At 43.0% G+C, this 25,416-nt stretch overlaps 2 protein-coding genes across 2 annotated transcripts; one reads left to right on the top strand and one right to left on the bottom strand.

Annotated features, from left to right (window-relative positions):
* Positions 1-894: 894 nt before the first annotated feature.
* Positions 895-25,416, top strand: LOC146701562 (uncharacterized). Its single transcript, XM_085467890.1, has 4 exons — positions 895-998; positions 10,821-10,926; positions 23,363-23,959; positions 24,281-25,416. Exons 2-4 carry the CDS (start codon positions 10,909-10,911, stop codon positions 24,971-24,973), a joined length of 1,308 nt encoding a protein of 435 aa, XP_085324016.1. The 5' UTR covers positions 895-998; positions 10,821-10,908; the 3' UTR covers positions 24,974-25,416.
* LOC146701563 (zinc finger BED domain-containing protein 4-like) lies at positions 1,606-6,929 on the bottom strand. The gene is made up of 2 exons (XM_085468882.1): positions 6,831-6,929; positions 1,606-2,691 (listed from the first exon to the last, which is right to left on the bottom strand). The coding sequence occupies exons 1-2, from the start codon at positions 6,927-6,929 to the stop codon at positions 2,065-2,067; spliced, it is 726 nt and encodes a 241-aa protein (XP_085325008.1). The 3' UTR covers positions 1,606-2,064.

Raw genomic sequence — 25,416 nt, 5'->3', positions numbered from 1 at the left:
TATTTAATCTAATAACTTTAATCTCAGCCAAAACCATTTACTCACCAACAAATAAAACACAGAAAAAGGCCAAACAATAACATGTTTAAGTTATTTGACGTTTACACAGCTACATTCTCGCCTGGAAATGTGTTAAAAGTTTATTTTGCGACCCAGAAAGAGTAATAAGAGTAATATTAAAACTAAGTAGCTGCAGTAATAGTAGCCATTGTTGGAAACTGGAATTGGCTGGGCCAGTCTAGGATATGGTTTTCAGTTTTGTTGTCCGGGTGGAAAATCGGGAGAAATTGGGGAGAATGGTCGCCCCGGGAGATTATCGGGAAGGCCACTGAAATTCGGGATTCCCCGGAAAAATCGGGAGTGTTGGCATGTATGTCCTAGCATAGCCTGTAACGTTATTGTGACGGACACATTATATGAGTGAACTTGACTTTATGTGACTTACAGGTTTGTTTGAAAAATACTTTCTTATATCCAGGTTCTTCCTCTTTGCTGCCGTCCTCCTCGCAGCGCAGGTTTGCAGCTGCTGAAACTAAACAGCTCCCTGAAAGGCACAGCCAATCACATTGGCCATATTTGTCACATGACGTAGGACTCCAGTAGAAAACTAATTTAACTCTTTCTGCACCACTCGCTGAATGAGATGCTGACAGATCGTTTTTTTTCCTTTATATCGGGTTTGTTTTTCTTTAGTCGAAGAGATCAAATTATTGGTGGGGACAATTCAATAATCGCTGGATATTGGTGGGGACGCGTCCCTTCCGTCCATGCCAAATCTACGCCCTTGATCCAAAGACCAAAAGTCAAGATGCTCGTCAAACTTAAAAAAAAAAAAAAAGGTACGTTCTAAATGAAGCTTCAGACGTCACTAATCACGTGACTCTGGCCAAACGAATCAAGCCTCGACACAGTGCTTCTGAAGCAGCGTGTTGATTTTTCTGACACACGCACCGGAGCGTTAGCTTCAAGCGGACCATCGCTACCTCTAACATCTAAAGGTAAGTGTCAAGGTAACTTTGAACTGAGTTCAGTCAATCTCGAGTTTTTCGAAGTTTTCTGAAGGACGCTTTCTGTTGCTCTCTGTGAGAGGAGACCGTTAAAGGCGGGGCTCTCCAGAGTGTAGCAAAACAGGAAACAGCATCTGTGTGTGTGTAACTGTGCAAACGAATAGTTTAGAAATGTAAGTGAGCCACAAGTAGTGATGGGCAGATGAAGCCTCATGAAGCACTGAAGCTTTTCATCCAATTGGTTCACCCCAACGCGAAGCTTCTTGAAGCTTCATTTGCTCTAGCAGGACACCTACTGGACGTAAAAATATTAGTTGGCATGAATTTGAAGAGTGTGGCATTTTGCACACAGCCTGTAAATGTCAACAACAAAAGGAGTGTGTAAAACATCTATATTGTAGTGATGGCAGTATACTGTGTATATTTATGCTGGCAGTATGGAAAATGATTATTTGGAAATGCCTAAAATGGAAATGATCATATGCTGTGAGGTGAGGTGTGGACAGTGGTTGTGCTTTTGTAACATTGAGGCAAGGACAGTGATTAGTGTTTAGGGGACACATCATTGGTTTTTATTTAAAAACAACAGTTTCTCCACTGTGGCAGGTCGTAGGCGATTTCTTTTTCTGGACAATATTTCCCCTGCCTTTGAAAACACTCGCTCACAGGGCACAGATGAGGCAGGGGTACACAGGTATGTCAGTGCTAACTTATATAAGTGAGGGTAGACATATTTCTGTCTCTCCTAGTATTTAAGGGGGTCCTCCAGCCTTCCAATATTTGGCTCCATCATGTACCGTTGGACCTCAATATTTGCGTCTGCTGTCACATTTTGTGTCTGTGTCTGCCTGACACTCTCATCCAGGCGACGCCGCAGGTTGTTACCTAAACAAAAAGGAGAGTCTTATGAGATACTACCAATTCAATTTTCAATTCAATGTTATGTCTATAGTGCCAAATAACAACAACAGTCGCCTCAAGGCGCATTATATTGTACAGTAGATCATACAATAATAGATACAGTGGAAAACCCAACATTCAGTTTATATAAATGCAACTAAAATGCAATAACAATGGTACCGTGGGAAACAGCCTCAATAGATTGTGACGTTGATGGCTGTGGTGGTGGTGTGGAGGAAGAGGTGGTGGAGGCCCTCATTACAGAAGCACATTCTGCTTTCAGTCTTTTTTCTGCTTCGCTAGCTCTTGCAGGGCTGAAAAACCCGAGTTTTCTGAACCTTGGGTCCAGCAGTGTCGCAAGGAACATAATGCTCATGGTCTGTATTTTATCTAGCTTCTCTCTCAATAGCATCCTAAGCTTCTGAGCCAGGGAAGATCCAATGGATGGTGGTTTTTCCATTTGTTCATTGAGGCAATGATCCAGCGTAGTGAGCAAAGGTATGACCTTTGACCCAGACACCCTTTTTTCCTGAGAGAGCTCAGTGGTTGCATCGTTAAATGGTGCTAGGACAACCAGACACTCTGAAATTATACCAAATTCCTCAGATGACATAGGTGGGATGTCTGTTGTGAGACTTGCCAAAGCAGCACCTACTGGCTCCCTTTGCTCGAAAAGTCTTTGCAGCATATTGTAAGTGCTGTTCCAGCGGGTTTCCACCTCCTGTAGTAGTTTGTGTTGAGGCTGCCTTAGTTGTTCCTGCACAACTGAAAGCCTCTCCTTACAAAATACAATTTAAAAAAGCATACATTAGATTGTCAAGGGAGCAGAACTATACTGTCGTGGTTCGAATTTTGAGGAAGAGACATACGACTGAAAAGTCCATAGTGGGTCAATAAATTATTTTATTAAAGCACACAGTAGTACAGTGTGGGAAGAGCTGGACTTCGACTTCCCTGCTCGTTGCAGAAAGCTTTATAGTCATTATGACGTCAGAAGAATTCCAATATCTCCTTCTATGTTCAAAACACCCCACTTCCCAGAATTGAACCCAGATGTTTCCACTCATGCTTCCTGGGAACCTAACCAATTGTGTATACAGTGTGTGTATTTTGTGTAATTGTGGGATCAGGCTAAAAAGAGTTCAAATGTCCTTATGTGAACTGCTGCAGCTGAGCCTTCTGGAGGTCCAGCTATTCTGGTGGTTTCTAACTGATCTATTTAAATGTTAATTCAAATGATACATGATAATATTTAATGATAAAGTGATACAAACTAATGAAGTAATGATGAAATAATAGAATAGAATAGAATTCAACTTTATTGTCATTGCACATGCACAGGTACAGGGCAACGAAATGCAGTTTGCATCCATCCAGAAGTGCTTTAGTGATATAGGTATATTACAATATATATTAGCAATAGTATAGATATGTAAGTATATTACAGAAATGGGTCTATTATAGTATGTTATAATGTACACGGTATGAAGTATGTTGTGAATATTCTATAACTATAAGTATGTACAGGCTGTAGTGAGTACAAGCTATGTACAGGCTATGAACAGGATATAAATATGAAAAACTATACAGAATATGAAATAAATAACTTTACAGAAATCTGAGATATACAGCTATACAGAAATGGGAACTATGCAAGTTGTAAACAGTTGTAGGATTAAAGATTATTGAATGTACAGAATGATTATTTACACAGAGCTATACAGTAGTGCAGTTAAGATAAGTGAGGGTGTAGATAGTTTCTACAGAGGCTATATAAAGTGCTAGTGGTTGTGAGTGGTGGTTCACTCCATGTTGTTATTATTGTGTGTTTGAGGGTACAGTTGTCCATTGTGGGGGTGTGTATGTTCAGTCCATGAGTTTAACGTGGGTCAGATGTCAGGAGGCAGAGTTCAGGAGTCTGACAGCTGTGGGGAAGAAGCTGTTCCGGTACCTGGTGGTCTTAGTCCGGAGGCTCCTTTGGCGCCTCCCAGAGGGCAGGAGGGTGAAGAGTCCATGTGATGGGTGACTGGGGTCTTTGATAATTTTCCCAGCCCTTTTCAGACACCGCTTCCTGTAGATGTCTTTTATGGCAGGAAGTGGTGCTCCGGCGATGCGCTGGGCAGTTTTCATGACCCTCTGCAACGCCTTCCGGTCCGAGGCAGAGCAGTTCCCGTACCAGACTGTTATACAGTTGATCAGGATGCTCTCGATGGTGCAGCGATAGAAGTTCACCAGGATGTCTGAGGACAGGTGGTTCTTCCTCAGAGTCCTCAAGAAGAAGAGGCGCTGGTGAGCCTTCTTGACCAGCTTGGAGCAGTTGGTCGTCCAGGTGAGATCCTCGGAGATGTGGACTCCCAGGAACTTGAAGCTGCTCACACGCTCCACAGCCGTCCCCTTAATGTAGATGGGTGGATGTGGGTCAGCATTCCTCCTGTAGTCCACGATGAGCTCCTTGGTCTTCTCGGTGTTAAGCAGCAGGTTGTTTGTGTCGCACCACTCAGCCAGACCATCCACCTCCTCCCTGTAGGCGGCCTCATCGTTGTCACTGATGAGGCCAATCACCGTGGTGTCATCTGCAAACTTAATGATGGTGTTAGAACCATCGGCAGGTCTGCAGTCGTGGGTGAAGAGGGAGTAGAGGAAAGGGCTCATCACACAGCCTTGTGGTACACCGGTGTTCATTGTGATGGTAGATGAGCAGTGGTTATCCAGCCGGACATGTTGGGGGCGGTTGGTCAGGAAGTCCAGTAACCATTTGCAGATGAGGGAACTGATGCCCAGGTCTGTCAGTTTCCTGATGAGTTGTGAGGGGTGGATTGTATTGAATGCTGAACTGAAGTCTATAAACAGCATTCTGGCGTAGGTGTTGTTGTTGTCCAGGTGTGAGAGGACAGAGTGCAGTGCGATGGAGACTGCATCCTCTGTGCTCCTGTTCTGGCGGTATGCGAATTGGTGGGGGTCCAGGGTGGGGGGGAGACAGGATTTGAAGTGTGCTAGGACCAGCTGCTCTAAGCACTTAGTGATGATGGGGGTGAGTACTACTGGGCGGTAGTCATTGAGGCAAGATGGGTTGGAGTTTTTGGGTATCGGGACGATGGAGGTGGATTTGAAGCAGGCCGGTACCACAGCGTGGGCCAAGGACAGATTGAATATGTCTGTGAGCACTCCTGCAAGCTCCCCAGAACACGCTCTGAGAACACGCCCGGGGATGCCATCAGGACCTGCAGCCTTGTGCACATTGATCCTGCTCAGCACCGCTCCTACATCGGTGGGGGAGAGAGTCAGAGGTTGGTGGTCTGGCGTAGAGATGGACCGATCCGATATTACGTACCGGTATCGGTCCGATACTGACCTAAATTACTGGATCGGATATCGGCGAGAAATAAAAAATGTAATCCGATCCATTAAATATCAAAAAAGCACCTCACAAAACTTGCGACATGGCGTAACTCGTCTCATAACCGTAGCACGTCGGAGCAGTGTGGTCACGTGATACAGCGGCTGTGTGTATTTGTAGTCTCGCTACCAAACCAAACCAGTTATCCCAGCAAGTGTGTAAGTTCCTCTCTGAATGTTTGTAAAGCATTCCCACGTTAAGCTTAACAACTGATATATGGAGCAAGTGCCTCTCTCTCTCTCTCTCTCTCTCTCTCTCTCTCTCTCTCTCTCTCTCTCTCTCTCTCTCTCTCTCTCTCTCTCTCTCTCCTGCCGCTACTTCATGAAACTGCTTAACGATCAGCTGATCGGCTTTTCTGTCGCGACTCCGTCTCTCTTGTTTGTTTTTGGCCCACTTTGCACCAGAAAGAGGAAACCAGCGGCTGAACAACAGCAGCACGTTTAAGCTTGATAAGCTGTTGTTAGAATTCATTTAATATTACTTTCTACACCAGGATCTTTTTCTACGCAGCTGACGGCTGGTAACTGTGCAGGGGCGGATCTAGCAAAGTTTAGCCAGGGGGCCGATAGGGCATTAACAGGGAAAAGGGGGCACAAAGACATACTTTTCTTTCTTATTCTCATTTAAAATGTCTAGCTTTTAATAAATAATTATCTGACACCCAAAGTTTTAATCTGATGTAAAATGTATAGAAGTCCATTACTGTATATAGTAACTGTTAAGTCTAATATACCCTAGTAAGCTATAGTACTTTTTCCTTTGGGAAAGTACCATCTGTGCAGTCTGCAATTCTGTTGAAGAAAGATGTTGAATCTATTTAATTATTCTTGAAAAACTAATTGATTTCTGTGCATTTTTTTTCCACACTGCATCAAATTAAAGTTGATTACATCGATTAAGCATCACAAAGTGGAGGGTGGTTCCCTATTTTTTATTTTTTTTTGCTGGTAGTTTGCAACCCTATTAGTTAGGTTGCTTAATATTTATGCTAAGTACTCTTTAAAATACCAGAATAGGAAGGATGGAGCAGGTTTAAGTTTATTAGATTGATCAGTGTTGCTGAACTATGAAATATTTTGGGCGCAGTGTACTTTTTACACACAGGTATAACAGAATAGCTTTAGTGCTGTTGTTTATTTAAACTTGACTATGAACTTATACAAAATGCAGCAAGATATTAAAAAACAGTTTTATTGATTAAAAAACACACTATATCGGATTCATATCGGTATCGGCAGATATCCAAATTCATGATATCGGTATCGGACATAAAAAAGTGGTATCGTGCCATCTCTAGTCTGGCGTCATGTCTGCTTTGGTTGTGGTTGTGGGGTTCCCTCGCTCAAAACGAGCATAAAAGTTGTTGAGCTCGTTGAGGAAGGAGACATCAGAGGATGCGGGGGTGGTCCTGTGCAATGACAGTGCATGTAAATGATATCACAGTGAGATTTAAAATAAGATGTTTTTCTCAACAATACACATAAGTAGCATTAAAGAAACTGTAATTAAGCCACTTAAGAACTTACCTTTGCAGAGGTACTGCTCCTGAAATATCCCATGATCTTCCTGGACTTGGCTCGGATGTCAGAGAGCTCAGGGGTCTGGTCAAGGGCCTTCTTCACCATTAAGTTCAGGGTGTGAGCTATGCATATGGCATGTTTAAGTCTTAGCTCCCTTGCACAAGCCCCCATATTGGCAGCCCCATCTGTTACTAGGCATGTGACTTTGTCAATAATTGCCCATTCTGCCATGAGTGAGCCTTTCACCTGTGCAATGTTTTCTGCAGTGTGTGCATTAGGAAAATATTACACTCCTAAAACAACGGTGTTTAATGTGCTGGACTCATCAAAATGGCAGGTGACTGCAAGATAGGCCTCTGTGTTGATGGAGGTCCACAAATCTGATGTCAGACTCACAGCTGCTGCCTTCTCAACGCTGGCCTTAGCTTTCTCCTTCATCTCCTGGTACCTGGCCTCCACCATGACTTTCAGGGCCTAAAGGAAAGTAAAAACATTTTGTTCTAAAGTACGACGTGGCTGTGAAGCAGTGTGTAGTGTAGCTACACACTGAGGCTTTGAGCCTCAGTCCCGCCTGTTCACATTTAACTCTGTAGAAACGAAATCTTCACTGCTTTTATGACCTTTTTAGTGGGGAGAACATAGCTAGGATTTAATGACTTAACAAATCTTTTGAATCCTTTGTCCTCCACAATGCTAAATGGCTGGGAGTCCTCAATCACCATGCTGACCAGGTCTTCATCTATTTGAGATTGTTCTGCTGAGGAAAGACAATAAAAACAAAGCACAAATATAAATATCACACACGTCACTTATTGCATTGTATGATATTGTTATATCATTTAGTAACATTACTGCATCCTATATTATCATTGCATTTGATGGCTCACCTGGTCTTGCTCCACAATCGGTGTCCCCCTTATTCTCATGCAAAGCTCTGTAGTGCCTAAGCATGGATGAGGTGTTGTTGTTATATCCCAGCTCCCTGGCACATAGCAAACACTTCACCTTGTACAAAAGTCAAGACAGCTCAACATAAATTGTATTGCACCATCAGTATCATGAAAATACATCTTCTGTAGAAATTTACATACCTTGTTGGGAGATATAAGCTCAAAATGTTCCCACACAGGGGAGGACATCCTCCTCTTCTTAGCTGGCTCCATTCTCTCCTGACTTTCTCTCCTCACTCTCATAAACCTCCAAACTGTCTCCAAACTCTCACTAACCGCAACTCTCCATCAAACACCCACATTTTGAATGAAGTCTGAGGGGTTTATATCGCTGTCATATCTCGCGGCAAAGTTCGAACCACTTCATGAACCAGTCACGTGGTACAGCCGGGCAGCGAGGCTTCGGACGTCATCATTTTTAGCTCCTCCCATAAACGAAGCAAGCCTCGATGCGCGCTTCGCGGAAACGCCCCCTCCATTACTCGACACACGCTTCGAAGCCTCGATACAGAAGGTCACATCACTAGCCACAAGTATAGAAAGGTCAAGTTCCGTGAGTTGTTTTTCTCACCACTGATCACGCGCTCAACACTACACATACTTGCATCACACACAGGGCTGGACTGGGACAAAAAATCGACCCGGGCATTTTGACTAGAGACCGGCCCACCAAAAATGTGACGTCATTCAGGGGTAAAACTGCAAAGGATTCTGGGAACTTGTGGCAAGAGGTACTAGCGCATGCAGGCTTTCAATTGAACTCAGTTACACAGCGATAAAAAGAAACACAAAAATGGCAAGAAGCTGTTGTATTATTAACTGCAATAGCCGGTGTTGTGCCAAAAACTGATTGCTCGTATTTGAATTGCTATAAGTAACTTGTTGAGCTATAATATGTGAAACATGTCAAATGCATCCCTCATGGATGACATAAAATCTTCTCTCCATCTCCATCTCTCTCTGCTGCTCTTCTGTCTCCTCTGTCACAGACTTCTCCACTTTCGATGATAAATCAGCCTGGTGCAACATGTAAGGATTGGCACAATTTGTTAAGATTTTGAGGAGTTTGAGAAACTAACCTTAAGCATAAAATAAAATTTACTATCAGTAACTTCATAGCACCCGCCCAGCAGTATATAAACTCCGTCATGCTAGCTAGTACGCAGTACCAGTTCTTCTAAGCAACTGTAAAAAGTCAGCACAACGAAAACAAACTACAACTAAACTTGGTTTATATCTGACACAGACAGCAGGTCATAACTTCTTACCTGAAGTTCAGTTCCTCTGCCACTATGACCGGCGGCCGCCTCGGGTCTCTCCTCCTCTTGCCTCCCCTTTCCCTTATCCAGTGTTGGGGAGTAACGGAATACATGTACCGCCGTTACGTATTTAAAATACAAAATATGAGTAACTGTATTCCGTTACAGTTACCGTTTAAAAAGGTGGTATTCAGAATACAGTTACTTTGTTGAAATAAATGGATTACACTGCGGTACTTTCCTGTTTCATTTTGTCACGGGTCAGGACTGTTTGGGTTTTGTTTGACAGCTACGTTCTGTTGTTCAGGGGGCAGGGTTACGGTTGCCATGGTTACAGGGCAACTCTCTCTCTCTCTTTCTGTGACTGTGTGTTTCCTGGGTGAGAGAGCGCCTTTTCGTTGTTGTTGTGCTAAGCTAACAGGCAGAATGCTACAAGCATAGCTCTAAAGAATGTAGCATCATGGGCAGTGTAGTCCGTGTTGCAGGGAGAATGGACTGCCATACACGTTATGGGTCTGTGAGCGCGAGGAGGGAGAAAAAGGGGAGTGGAAAGGTAGGAGTTGTCGTCGAGGAAAAACGGGAGCTGGAAGCATGTAAATATAATAATAACCACTGCAGCCAAGAAGAGTGCCTGACGAGCCCAGTTGTAAGTAAGCTATTAAGACTCAACTGTACACCGTGTTCGTGTTTTCCTCCGAAAACAACAAGTTCCGTTGGAGCAGTCTTTCAACGCCTCTCTCTGTCTCTTACAAGAAAAGTTGACCCACACAACAAAGTAAAGCTATTTTTCGGCTACGAGCCGACAGGGACCCCGCCGTATTAGTCAGAGGTCCCTTTACTACAGTTCGGAGTCGCGGACCTTCAGTAACAGTAATAAATCACACAGCAATAGTACATTCACGTTGTTGTAAAAAGCATGATAATATATTAAGTAATCCAAAGTATTCAGAATACGTTACTGTCATTGAGTAACGTAACGGAATACGTTACAGAATACATTTTGGGGCATGTATTCTGTATTCTGTAATGGAATACATTTTAAAAGTAACCTTCCCAACACTGCCCTTATCCACCTGCTGGCCTCCACCACTTGCTGATGTTGCTAAATCTGTGAAAGCTATGCCATAGCTACCGCCAAACATTTCAGTTATTTTTACACATTTGGCAGCGTCTGCCTGAAGGCCTTGTTTCTTTTTGGCCCTAATTTTTTCTGCACCTCCTTTCCTTTTTTTGTTCTCCATTTCTTTAGTTCATCTATAAGATTGCTAAACAAGGGGGAGGGTGCATCCGACCTCCTCGGCTGTAATTGGTCCAGCCCAGAGTCGATCATGACCAATTGGCCAATCCAACACCTTTCATTATTTATACCCTTCCAAAAAAAAAAAAAAATCGATCGGCCCATAAAAACAAAAAATCGCCAGCAGCCCACCGGGCAAATTCCCGGTATAACCGATGGCCAGTCCAGCTATGATCACACGCGCGCTCTCAAGCATCAGTATTGTACAATTCTGGGCATCACGTGATTTGAGGGTGTTCCCATATAACACGTGTGTATGTGTATATTGGTGTGTCAGCCCACTGGGCATTTGATTCTAATAACAGGCCTCAGTCTCTCCTGCTATACTGCTAAATTTTGTATCGGTGCTCAAACCTTTTGTGTTTGTTTCCAATAAGTTGCCCACCTCGGGAAGCAAAAATGTGTTCTTTTACTTGTCAGGTGAACATATGAGACACTTTGACTCTTCAGTGCAGTGTGGAGCCTAACAAAGATCTGCTTTGTGTCCCAGCTGATCAGCAGGAGGAGAAGAGTCTGACGGAGCAGCAGAGGAACATTTTCAGCTACTTGGACTCAGCTCAGCCACTACAGAGAAAACAATGAGCTCAACACAGAAGGTGACAGACATCAATGTATTTTCACTTAAACAAACAGCTGTTTTTTTTCTGTGTATTGAAGTTATATAAAAATTTAACAGTGCAAATGCAAATTCCTTGCTGACAGTTTAACCAAAAGGCATTTCCAGTGGAAATTGGCCGACATTTGCTCCGAGGAATTTGCATTTACACTGTTAATATTTTTGGTCATATCGCCCTGCTCTACTTTAGTGTGTTACTGTTTAGGATTAAATTGGTTTGATGTTTGGTGCCTTTTTCTTAATGTAAAAAAATCCTCAGGTTACAATCAGACATTTTTCTTCACTGAACCTGTTGGGTCTAAACTCAGACCCCGCTGTCTCCAGGACTTATTCCCGTGAAAGAAAAACAAGGCAACAGCGATCGATTTACTTGCAAGTGAGGCCTCGTCGGTATCTCAGAAAGGCACTTCAAATGTCATTAGCCCCCCCCCCCCCCCCCCCCCCCCGGACCTCGAGAAGCTGGGGAGGGGGACAAATAAATTCCTTTCACCACAGAGTTAAAACAATGTAGAGATGGTAGCATAAAAATGACAACATTTAACAATTCACTTTAACAGAACCAAGCTGGTCATTTTACCAGCTCAGCTCTAATTCATATGACCAATAATATATGGTATAAACATCTAGATGATGGGAAAGTGATATTCTTGGATAAATTTAGATCTTTTGATTGATAAACTAAAATGTTATTGATTTTCATCAGCTGCTCTGTGCTTGATGAAAGGTTGCCTCACTTCTCTATTCAGTTATCACAAACGATCTGCAATATGTCTTGGCTTAATCTTGGGTATGCCAAAGATTCCACCATGTTTTATTCAGCCAGTGACAACTCTGAACTGATCAGCGTGTCACAACAAAATTTGCTGAATGTGTTTGACTGGATAAGTAAAAACAACATGATTTTAAATGTATCTAAATCCAAATCTATGTTAATTAGAAGCAGATTAGTCAACAGCCCACAACTGAGTCTGTCCATAGCCAGTGTTAGAACACGTCACCCAGATTAAACTACTCGGCGTTACCATAAATCACCACCTTTCATGGTCTCAGCACATCGACTCTGTTTTTAAGAAAATAGGACAAGGCATAGCTATGGCTATGAAATGCTCTTTCTGTATCACTTCTTCAATTATGAAAGATGTCATTAATGTACTAGTAATGTCTCATCTGGAGTTGCACCTTAGAACACACATGCATCAACACTACAATGAACGGGTGGAGGGAGGTTTGGAGTCTTCTCTCACCCCCATTCTCTGCGGCCTGCTGGAGCGGGGGGGCTAGGAGGAGTTGGCCGTCCGACTGCGATCTGGGGTGTGGGGCCTCCCTGCTGCTGCGGAGTCGGGGCGGTCTGCCTCTCCCTACCGCAGGGAAAAGGGTAACACCACCTGGGTCTGGGTGCAGTTCCCCCCCCCTCCAGGGGCAAGGGTACCTAGACCCGGTTCGTAGAGTACGCTTGGGGAGTGTGATCGTGTATACAGCGTCTCTTTATGTCTGTCTCCACGTTGGTTGAGTGTGGAGTAAGTGCATATGAGAGCATGAGGCTGGGAATGGATGTTTGTATCTGTGTGTGCCTGTATGTCTGTGTCTATATGTCAGGTTGGGTATCAGACGCCACCTCTCTGGGGACATCTCAGGCCCTCCAAGGTTTGGAGGCCTATCTCCACCCACCATTACTTCCCCTGCCAGTGGCGGACTCCCTCAGGTGTCGGTGCGTTGGTGGTTCTTTGTGTCTGGGGGTGGGCGTCCGGGTACACACCGGCTCACTCCTTGGCGGCCGCTTATCGGGGCCTGGAGCCTGGGGCTCGCTCGGGCCACTTCGGAGGTGGGGTGCCCCCGGCCTCTCGGCCTGGGGCTCGGTCACTCAGGCACAGCTGGCTGCCGGCGGAGCTCACAGGCGCGTCACTGCAACTCCCCCTGGCTTCTGCTCCGCGGCTGCTGAGTGAGCCCTCATCTGGGACTCTCCTCAGCTCTTTCTGGGACAGTGGCGCAGCTGCCCCTCTGTTGGTCTTCCTTGGTCTCTTGTGTTCTGGGGGCCTCTGGATGTCTGGAGTTTTGATCTCCTCCATACCTGCTTCATACCATAGAGGACAGGGCTGTGGCTCCCCACACTCCCTAGCAGATCGTTACATGGAGAAACCTTTGGAATGCAAGCATGCTGATCCACACAGGTATGCACACAGGTGTACACATGGGTATTCACAGACGCGGACTACAGCTTTCTTGGCTGCTGCCTCAAAGCACACTGTGCGCTGTCTATCTTGCGTGCTGAACAATATCATTTATTATTTAGTAACTATTGATATCTACTGCTAGCTAGTTTATTGTGATGGTGCTTTTTTTTTTTAATTTATTATGTTGCTCTTTGTTGTTTGCTTTCTCTTGTTTTTTTTTCTCCATACAGGTGACCCAGGAGTTTGTTTTTTTTTTTGTTTTTTTTTTTCTTCCCCCCCTTCTCACCGTCTCTTCTCCCCTCTGTTTTTCTTTCTTTCCCTCCCTCTCTTTCTTTCATTCTTTCTCCCTGTCCTATCCCCCAGTCATGTCTGTCCCGTTTGTAGCAACTGAAAATAAAATAAATTCATAATTATAATAAAGGTCAATCAAATGGACCAATATGGCAAGGCCATGATGATCCACTTGGTAAAATAAATCCGCTTGGCATCTTTCTTGGCCTTAAGACAGCAATTCTGATGGCTATAGATCCAAACGGGACACAAAAATAAATAAATTATGAAAGATGTCATTAATGCACTAGTAATGTCTCATCTGGAGTATTGGTCAATCATTTGGTCAGCAGCTAATAAGACAGATCTTAACAGACTTCAGTTAGTCCAGAATAAGGCGTCCAGATTAGATGTTCATACTATACTAATTAAAAATGGACCGATCCTCTCCTCACAAAACGCGCTACTTGGCGTAACCCAGCTTTGCTTATCAGAGAAGTATGTGTCACTCGATAGAGCGGCTGTTGTCTGCAAGACCTGTTGGCGAACTGGTGGAGCATTTGGAGCCTCACTACATGCTTCCAAACCGCAGCATTTTTAATCTTAATCTCTTCCATACTGAGGCAAAAAGGAAGCAATTTGTCCCGTACTTCAGCTAGAATGGGGGAAAAAAAGACTCTGGAGTTAGTCTGTGTCCTTAAGCTGCAGCTGCCTCTTCTTCTCTCATGTTTTCTAAGTAGCTGACAGCTGGTAACTGTGCAGGGGCGGCTCTAGCAAAGCTTTGCCAGGGGGCAGGTATGGCATTAACAAGTAAAGGGAGGCACAAAAAATACTTTTCTTTGTTATTTCATTTAAAGGACTAACTTTTAATAAATAATTATCTGAATCTTACAACCAAAGTGGTCATCTGATTAAATGTATAGAAATCCATTACTGTATATGGTAACTATTAAGTCTAATTTACACCCTGGTAAGCTATAGTCCTTTTTCCTTTGGGAAGGTACCATCTGTGCAGTCTGCAATTCTGTTGAAGAAAGATGGTGAATCTATTTACTGTAATTGTCGGGCTACTAGCCGCTACTTTTTGCACAAGCTTTGAACCCTGCGGCTTTTAGTCAGGTGCGACTTTTCTAAGGATTGTCCATGATTTTTGTGATATCGTAAGATGATTTGTTTTGTTTCTTCTGCTGTTCTACAGCACTACGTTGCCTGGCGGAAGGATCGGGGTTCAAGAGTGGTATATTGGTCACATGTCCATCCGCCAGGCAACGTAGTGCCGTAAGAAGTAGCGCGAAAAACAAACTTCAAAGTAGCGCTACGCCTTCATTGGGAGGCGTGGATGATGAGCGGCGATAAACTTGCGAAAAGCAAGTTATGCCCAACTCCACCAGTGGATTCTGACAGCGTGGAAAAGTGTGAAAACATCCATGATCACCAACGGATTTCGAAGGGCTGGACTGCTGCATGATGGAGAGGAGGACACCGCCACGGCCCTTCAGAGGGTGTTCGACACTGACAACGAGGATTTGTTTGGTTTTGAAAGTGACAACGAATGAGAGAAGCGGAGAGGTGATGACGAAGCCATCATGAACCTGTTCGTTTCTGACACTGGAGAAGAGGACTTTGGTGGTTTTAGTGCACAGGAAGAAGAGAAAGATGGTGAATGACTAGCTTTAACAAGAAGAAAAGTCAGAGCTGGGCGATATAAGATTTTTTCATATCACGATATGTTTTTTTCATTTCAGGCGATAACGATATATATCACGATATAAGCCAAATAACTATATTTGTAAGATTTAAATGTGCCGTTGCTCACAAGTAAAATGTGAAATAATCAGCAGCTTGTTTTTATTTAAATATTTATTTCCCATAAGTTCAACAGGGTAGATGTACTTAAGGAACATGAGACTTTTTCAGATAAATAAAGGCAAATATTGCAAACTACACAAAAGGCAGCCACTAAAGCGTTTAAGTTTCAAAATAGAACAAACGAAACAGACTAAATTGTCAATTCCACTTAGAAACAAAATATTAATTCTAAAAATAAATCTTAGTTTGTTTTACAGATGAACAGACAAAAATGACTAACCTTTGTCAATATCAAATAAACTGAGAACTAAAAGGAAATTCTCAATCTCTCCTTGTTGTATAGCTTAGCTTTTCAAACAGTTTTAACAGTTACTTTAGTCTGACAAAGCCGAATGACGAATTAGCGCTTCCAGTCAGAGACTGAGGCTACGTCCACACGTACACGGGTATTTTTGAAAACGGAGATTTTCCGTTTTCGTTTTAAAAAATAATCCCGTCCACACATAAAGGCAGAAATGAAGGAAAACGCTGCTATGAACATGCCAAAGCAGCAGGTGGAGCTAGATTCCTAACCGTGCAGAAATGTTGGCCAATCAGAAGTGTAGAAGCCTCGGTGGGAAAAAGTAAACAAAGCTGGGGCATAGAAGCAGAACCGAGTCGTATGTGTGGACGGACAGTAACTGTGTGTATATGTAAGCATTCAAACACTGCAGAGAGTAGAATTAACAGTAACAGTATTGTAGAAATTCATTTCACCGAAACAATAACGTGGCGCACAGTGTGACGCATGCACCAGTTTATTGTATTTCCAGACTTGCTTTCGGCACAATTTACAGTGCACGCTACTCTGTTTTTTGTCAGACTTGAAATAGCCGAAATACCTTAACACTACGGAACTTCTATGGCTCTTCCGTTCGACAATCTCTCCGGCATTGGAACCATCATCTGTTTTCTCCTCGGTAACCTTCGGTCACGCTCGGTTGATTTTTCTAGTCGGCACACTCATTTCCTCCATTACCCGCTGGCTCCATTACCCGCTGGCTGCTTCCCAAACAAACACACGTGCGGCTTGGCACTTGTGCTGTATGTAACAAGTCACGCTGCGGCTGTGATTGGTTCGGCTCTGCGCTACTTAATTTGGATTGGCTGACTTTTTTTTTTTTCTTTTTTTTTTTTTTTAAGAGGACAAGAACGGCGAGGTCTATCGCGATAGTTTAATTTCTCTATCGAGTAAAAGTTATATCGCGATACATATCGTTATCGTTCTATCGCCCAGCTCTAGTTAAAGCCGTGTCACTGCACCTGAGCCTAAAAGGTAGGCCGAATCAATGTTTCTGGTGTGCTGTAGGTTATTGTTATGTACTACATTTGTTACTCGTTTATGAAGCACAGCACATGTTTCGTACTTGTAATTACCGCTACTTGTACATATACCTAAAAAGTTATGCAAATATGTACCATAACTTGTTTTTCAAAATATTAATAAAAGGGGTGTGATGAAAGATTTTTAATTTTGTGAATTATGTTCAGTAGTAATTTGCACCAGAGGTACACTTCAACTGTGAGAGACAGAATGTGAAAAAAAAAAATCCATGAATTCACATGGTAGGATTTGTAAAGAATTTATTCGTAAATCAGGGTGGATAATAAGTATTTGGTCAATAACAAAAATACAACTCAATACTTTGTAACATAACCTTTGTTGGCAATAACAGAGGTCAAACGTTTACTATAGGTCTTTACCAGGTTTGCACACAGTAGCTGGTATTTTGGCCCATTCCTCCATGCAGATCTTCTCGAGAGCAGTGATGTTTTGGGGCTGTCGCCGAGCAACACGGACTTTCAACTCCCGCCACAGATTTTCTATGGGGTTGAGGTCTGGAGACTGGCTAGGCCACTCCAGGACTTTCAAATGCTTCTTACGGAGCCACTCCTTTGTTTCCCAGGCGGTGTGTTTTGGATCATTGTCATGTTGGAAGACCCAGCCTCATTTCATCTTCAAAGTTCTCACTGATGGAAGGAGGTTGTGGCTCAAAATCTCACGATACATGGCCCCATTCATTCTGTCCTTAACACGGATCAGTCGTCCTGTCCCCTTGGCAGAAAAAGAGCCCCATAGCATGATGTTTCCACCCCCATGCTTCACAGTAGGTATGGTGTTCTTGGGATGCAACTCAGTATTCTTCGTCCTCCAAACATGACGAGTTGAGTTTATACCAAAAAGTTCTACTTTGGTTTCATCTGACCACATGACATTCTCCCAATCCTCTGCTGTATCATCCATGTGCTCTCTGGCAAACTTCAGACGGGCCTGGACATGCACTGGCTTCAGCAGCGGAACACGTCTGGCACTGCGGGATTTGATTCCCTGCCGTTGTAGTGTGTTACTGATGGTGACCTTTGTTACTTTGGTCCCAGCTCTCTGCAGGTCATTCACCAGGTCCCCCCGTGTGGTTCTGGGATCTTTGCTCACCGTTCTCATGATCATTTTGACCCCACGGGATGAGATCTTGCGTGGAGCCCCAGATCGTGGGAGATTATCAGTGGTCTTGTATGTCTTCCATTTCCTGATGATTGCTCCCACAGTTGATTTTTTTCACACCAAACTGCTTGTCTATTGTAGATTCACTCTTCCCAGTCTGGTGCAGGTCTACAATACTTTTCCTGGTGTCCTTCGAAAGCTCTTTGGTCTTGGCCATGGCGGAGTTTGGAGTCTGACTGTTTGAGGCTGTGGACAGGTGTCTTTTATACAAATGATGAGTTCAAACAGGTGCCATTCATACAGGTAACGAGTGGGGGACAGAAAAGCGTCTTACAGAAGACGTTACAGGTCTGTGAGAGCCAGAGATTTTCCATGTTTGAGGTGACCAAATACTTATTTTCCACCCTGATTTACGAATAAATTCTTTACAAATCCTACCATGTGAATTCATGGATTTTTTTTTTTTTACATTCTGTCTCTCACAGTTGAAGTGTACCTCTGGTGCAAATTACTGACCTCTGTCATCATTTTAAGTGGGGGAACTTGCACAATCGGTGGCTGACTAAATACTTTTTTGCCCCACTGTATGTGCGAAACAGGATTTTCCCCTGATTCTAGCTTGTGCGGCTAATATTCAGGTGCGCATTGTAGTCCGGGAAATGTGGTAATTATTGTGGAAACATGATTGATTATTTCTGTGCATTTGATGTACACGTGCATTAAATTAAAGTTGATTATGTCGATAAAGCATCATGAGGGCGGGGGTGGTTCTGGGAGATTTTTGCTGGGAGTTGGCAACTCTATTAGTTAGGTTGTTTAATATTTCTGATAAGTACTCTTTATAATACTTCCTATAATAGGAAGGATGGTGCAGGTTTAAGTTTATTAGATTGATGTGTGTTGCTGAACTATAAAATATTTGAATAGAATAGAATTCAACTTTATTGTCATTGCACATGTCACAGGTACAGGGCAACGAAATGCAGTTTGCTTCCATCCAGAAGTGCTTTAGCCATGATATAGATATATTAGCAATAATATAGATATGTAAGTATATTACAGAAATGGGTCTATTATGGTATGTTATAATGTACACGGTATGAAGTATGTTATGAATATGCTATAACTATAAGTATGTACAGGCTGTAGTGAGTACAAGCTATGAACAGGATATAAATAGGAAAAACTATACAGAAATATGAGATGTACAGCTATACAGAAATGGGAAATATGCAAGTTATAAACAGTTGTTGAATTAAAAATTATCGTATTTTACAGAATGATTATTTATACAGTGGTGCAGTTAAGATAAGTGAGATATGTGGATAATTTCTACAGAGGCTGTATAAAGTGCAAGTGGTTTTGAGTGGTGGTTCAGTCAATGTTATTATTGTGTGTTTGAGGGTACAGTTGTCCATTGTGTGTGTGTGTGTGTGTGTAGGTGGTTGTGGGTGTGTGTATGTTCAGTCCGTGAGTTTAACGTGGGTCAGATGTCAGGAGGCAGAGTTCAGGAGTCTGACAGCTGTGGGGAAGAAGCTGTTCCGGTTCCTGGTGGTCTTAGTCCGGAGGCTCCTGTAGCGCCTCCCAGAGGGCAGGAGGGTGAAGAGTCAATGTGATGGGTGACTGGGGTCTTTGATGATTTTCCCAGCCCTTTTCAGACACCGCTTCCTGTAGATGTCTTTTATGGCAGGAAGTGGTGCTCCGGTGATGCGCTGGGCAGTTTTCACAACTCTCTGCAACGCCTTCCGGTCCGAGGCAGAGCAGTTCCCGTACCAGACTGTTATACAGTTGGTCAGGATGCTCTCGATGGTGCAGCGATAGAAGTTCACCAGGATGTCTGAGGACAGGTGGTTCTTCCTCAGAGTCCTCAAGAAGAAGAGGTGCTGGTGAGCCTTCTTGACCAGCTTGGAGCAGTTGGTCGTCCAGATGAGATCCTCGGAGATGTGGACTCCCAGGAACTTGAAGCTGCTCACACGCTCCACAGCCGTCCCCTTAATGTAGATGGGTGGATGTGGGTCAGCATTGCTCCTGTAGTCCACGATGAGCTCCTTGGTCTTCTCGGTGTTAAGCAGCAGGTTGTTTGTGTCGCACCACTCAGCCAGACCATCCACCTCCTCCCTGTAGGCGGCCTCATCAGTGACAACGATGAGGCCAATCACCGTGGTGTCATCTGCAAACTTAATGATGGCGTTAGAACCATCGGCAGGTCTGCAGTCGTGGGTGAAGAGGGAGTAGAGGAAAGGGCTCGTTTGGTATAACGGAATAGCTTTAGTGTCTTGTTTTTAAAACTTGAGTATGAACTTATACCAGTGGTTCTTAACCTTGTTGGAGGTACCGAACCCCACCAGTTTCATATGCGCATTCACCGAACCCCTCTTTAGTGAAATTTTTTTTTTTTTTTCAAATTCAAGACATAGATATGTTTTTTTTACTGGTGCACAAAATGAGCCGTACATGAACATCACCTTGTTCAAAGAACAAAACCAACACAATGCATGAACTTACAACAAATTACATACCTGCAAATCAGTGTGACTTCTGCTGTTTCCTTTGAGAGACCAGTTCAGATATGCGTGGCTTCACCTTGGCAAGTGCCAGTCTCATGTCATTTTCACAGAAAAGTCTGTTCCTTTTCTTCGTTTTTATGTCCAGCATCGTCGAAAAGGATTGCTCGCAAAGATATGTTGTAACAAATGGTATAAAAAAATCCACGGCTTTCTTAGCAATAACTGGATACTCGTCCATTTGTCGACACCAAAACGTTGAGAGTGTTGTTGTTCTGAAGAGTTGCTGTTGAACCTGGCTCTGCTGAATTTCAATGATTTCGTCAAGGTATTCATCATTGACATCTGCTGTCTCAACAGCAAACGTGAACGGCTGTCTCACCCATGCTGGATATGACTCTCTTGTAGGGAAATATCTGTCGAGAGACTTTGCAAGCTCATCTAAGTGCGTTGCAATTGTTTGCTTCAGTTCCGTGGATACAGAAACATCTCCGATTCCAGACACATCTTCGACCTTACTTACACAGTTGTCCAGAAGGGGGAAGTTTGCAAAGTTGTTGTTCTCTGTTCGTCGTTTCCATAACGTTAGCTTTTTTTGAAAAGCCTTCAGGTGTTCTTCCGCTTCTATGATATTGACTCCACCACCCTGCATCTGCTGATTGAGATGATTGAGAGCTGCGAATATATCAGCCATGTACGCTAAAATGAGAATGAACTCAGGATTTTTGAAGCAATCTGCATGACAGTGTTGGTGCTCTTGCAAAAACAGGGCTAATTCCACACGCATGGCAAAAACACGATTCAGCACCTGTCCCCGGGATAACCACCGAACATTAGAATGGTACAGAAGTACCTCGAATTCAGAGCCCATTTCTTTACACAGCTCACTGAAGATGCGGTGCCTCAGAGCACTATTTCGCACATAGTTCACACATTCCACCACTGTTTTTAATACTTCTGCCATTTTTGGAGGCAAGGTTTTTGTTGCCAATGCATGCCTGTGCAAAATACAATGAGTCACAATGATGTGTGGTGCATCGGCTTTTACTAGCGCACCAAAACCAGAGTTTCTTCCCAGCATGACGGGAGCTCCGTCTGTACAAACTGCAGAAACCATGTCCCATGAAAGATTGTTGTCTCCGAAGAAGTCATCCACAAGCTTCTTCACATCGGCTGCCTTAGTTGTTGTTGTAAGAGGCTTACAAAATAAAAAATCTTCTTTTATCATGTCATCTTTCACATAGCGCACAAAAACAGTAAGCTGGCTTAGATTAGCAACGTCTGTGCTCTCATCGAGCTGAAGGCTGAATTTTGCCGGGCTTGAAATCAGATCGGCGACTACTTGAGCCAAGATGTCTTTACTCATGTCTTCTATTCTGTCGCTGACGGTGTCATTTGAAAGAGGAATTTGTGATAATTTACCTTCGGCCGCTGTTCCGAGTATCAGATTTGCCATCTGGTTTCACGAGTGTTTCACCAATGGTGTGTGGCTTGCCCTGCTTTGCGATCAGGTAAGCAACTTCGTACGATGCTGTGAGGATCGGTTTGTTAACGGGTACAAATCCAAGAGCAGGCAGAGTGGGCCTTTCATCGAATCTGGCTCTCTTCACCTTGAATTCAGCAAGTGTTGTGTTCTTGTATTCCCCGTCTCCATGCAGCTTCAAGAAGTGTTCCTTTAGTTTTGCCGGTGCGAGACTAGAGTTGCTCAACTTGGCGTTGCAAATCATGCAGATAGGACGCTCACTCCCATCACGTTCCGTGATACATGTAAATCCATATTGTACATATTCGTCCAACCACTTTCTTTTTTTGCCCGACATAGTTAGTATGGATTAAAATGTTAAAAAAAAAATCACGCGAAGTACTACCACGACATTCACATGTTGACTACTGCGCGCGCTACATTCCCCGCACCCCTGATTGGCCAAGCAGTGTAGCATGATCGTCTGCAGCCAGTGATGGCCAGAAGGGGGCGTGTCATCACAAATTTACACGATAATTCGGGCGTGGCTGGACCTCTGCGACCTCCGCAGTGGAGGCTCTGCCGAACCCCTGAGACCGACTCACCAAACCCCTAGGGTTCGATCGAACCCAGGTTAAGAACCACTGACTTATACAAAATGCAGCAAGATATTTATTTAAAAAACTGTTTTATTGATTACAAAAGACGCTATCGGATTCGTATCGGCAGATATCCATATGATATCGGTATTGGACATTAAAAAGTGGCATCGTGCCATCTCTAATACGAATATCGATAAAATGCATTATCAGCTTTCTTGGCTTCCTGTACAGGCTAAAATATTCTATGGCTTACTTGTAGTTATAAAGAACGCAATTCTGTTAAACACGCCACATTTATTTTTGCTCAGCTGCAGTATCCAGATGAAATACATAATGATATTATACGATTTTCAACAAACTGCAATTTAGTAAATCCTCGAGTTAAAAGTAACTTTTTGTAAAACTGTTATATTTAGAGCAACTTTCAGGTGGAATAAATTGCCTTATAAAATTAGAGAATTAGCAACTATTCAAAACTTCAATGAACATTTAAAAGCCGATTTACAGAACTTTTAGTTGTTGTAAATATTGTAAGAGATTATTTGTTTTTGAAATTTCTGTAATGTGCCTCAGTGTTATTGATATTATTATTATTATTATTATTATTATTATTATTATTATTATTATTGATTGCTTATATTTTAATTGTGAAACCTCACTGTGGATGTAAGAGCCAAATTATGTGGATATCTTGATTCCACTTTATTGTATAATATTTTATGTGATTGTATTTGATGGAAGACGAGCAACATCTGTTGTGGAAGCTAATGGGGTTCTTTTTGAATAAACAAACATAGGATTTATTATCACTGAATAATTGTGTGTGTGTGTGTGTGTGTGTGTGTGTGTGTGTGTGTGTGTGTGTGTGTGTGTGTGTACAATCAGGAGGGATGGGCTTGATTTTAGTGTTTGAACAGTCATGAATTATTTTTAACAGCAGGTTGGATGTAATGTGTTAGAACTACCAGCAGGTGGGGATAAGAGACCTTTAAGGTGTTTGGTGCCACACTCCACCTTCAGGTTTAAAACTAGTGTTAATGGAGGGAGTTTGAAGGTTGAGTTTGTTCCACGACTGCATTTCACTCACTGCCTCTGTTTGTATCTCTGTCACTGCAGGACCAACATGGAGCGAGAAGTCAGCGCTCTCAGGAGGCCGACAAACCTCACAGAAGAAAGAGAGAGAAAAAACACACCTGTGACGAGTGTGGGATGGAGTTTATTTCCAAGTGTCATCTAAAACAGCATCAGGTCATCCACACTGGAGAGAGACCGTTCAGCTGTGAGTTGTGTGGAAAGTCTTTTTCCAGGAAGCGTTCCCTAAAAAGACACCAACTCATCCACAGTGGAGTTAAAGCGTACAGCTGTGATCAGTGTGGCAGAGCTTTTAATCGCAGTAGCAACTTACAGAGTCATCTAGTTACCCACTCTGGAATTAAGGCATACAGCTGTGACATCTGTGGAAAAACTTTCAGCCAGAGAGGGCACCGAAATATACACCTACGCATTCACACCAGACATGATGTGTACTGCTGTGAACAGTGTGGCAAAGAGTTTATAACAGACACACAGTTAAAACAACACATGTTTAGCCACACTGAGCAGAGACCTTATAAATGTGACTTGTGTGAGAAGACTTTTAAATCTCCACATTACCTGAGAAAACACCAACAGATCCACACCAGAAAGAGACTCTACAAGTGCAGTTACTGTGAGGTATGTATTTATATTGTTATCTTGTCATTTTAGCCTGACTGTTTGGAACATCTCTGCTCATTAAACTGTGTTAGCATGTTAGCAATTCTACTGCATGGAAAAGCAGCTCTGAGTGATTATTCAGATTTTCATGTCAGTTATGATTTTAGTATTACTGTAGTATTATGGTGGTAGTATTGTAGTTATTGCAGCCCAGTAAACTGTGTTAACTGAAACAGTCAAATGTAATTGGACGTCTGCAGAGATGCTCTTTATTTCAGGCGACGTTCAGGATAAAAATGTTGAAGGACTGACTTACACTGTCTTTGTGTCTGTGTTTAGAAGCAGAGCGACACAGATGGATCCAGTTCTCAACCCTGTCATCACTGTGGTGGTGGGAAAGACTTTCGTTGTGACCTCTGTGGAAAAACTTTCAGTCACCAACACACCCTTAAAACACATCAACGTAGACACACTGGAGACAAACTGAAATACTGCAAAGAATGTGGGAGAAGCTTCCCCACATCAACTGAGTTAAAACAACATGAACTGATTCACAGTGGGGTTAAAAAGCACCTCTGTGATCAGTGTGGGTCATCCTTCACCACTGCAAGTAAGCTTAAAACACACAAACGAGTCCACACAGGAGAGAAACCACACAAGTGCAGACACTGTGACAAAAGCTTCTCAGATTCATGTAGTCGTAACAAGCATGAACGTACACACATGGAAGGAAACTACAGCTGTGACCAGTGTGACAAGAGCTTCAGGAATCTCAGTTCATACTCCGAACACAAACGATCCCACGTTACTAATAAACTGTTTCACTGTTACCAATGTGCCCAAACATTCACCTCATTGTCTGCTCTGTGCAAACATCAGCGTGATCACTCAGGGCTGAAATCACTCCCATCACTGGATCACAGTGAATCTGAAGAGACAGAAAGATCCTCTGGTTTCAGTGTCAGACTCAAAAAGCTTGAGATCAGGCTCCACAGAGTTCAGATAGAATCATTTAAACTTGTGTTGAACTGAACTGGTTGCTGGGCTGAACTTCTACATAATACAGATTTACATGGGATCTTATTTTCTGTCATTTTACTGAGTCAGTTTTGTCCTTTTTTCTCTGTCCTGCTTTTGCTCGTCTGTAAATAATTGAAACTCAGTCAAATAGTTCATTGTTCTCCAGCAAAACGTTTTGGAAACTCATGTTTAACCTTTAAAACTCTGACATGTTTTAGCACACAAGGCTTCATCGGGGAGTTCACTCATGATTGGACCATGAGAATAAAGGTTTTTAGTTCTTTCAAAGAGAGTCTTGGAGGTGTTTGATGTTTCTGTTTTTTCTGAAACCACCTGAAAGAAAAACCATTTTTCTTGCTTTATGTAGTGTGGAAGTTTTTAATGTTTCTTCATCTGTGATGTTCTTGAATGTGTTGACATGAAGATGGTACAAATAAACTGTCCTTTTAGCTTTA

Source organism: Copadichromis virginalis, linkage group LG9, assembly GCF_057382275.1.
Source record: "Copadichromis virginalis isolate Kocher_CV1m ecotype Utaka linkage group LG9, C_Virginalis_male_GT1.1, whole genome shotgun sequence".
Lineage (NCBI taxonomy): Eukaryota > Metazoa > Chordata > Actinopteri > Cichliformes > Cichlidae > Copadichromis > Copadichromis virginalis.
The sequence above is the reverse complement of the archived record's forward strand: the minus strand, read 5'-3'. Positions and strand labels throughout refer to the sequence as shown.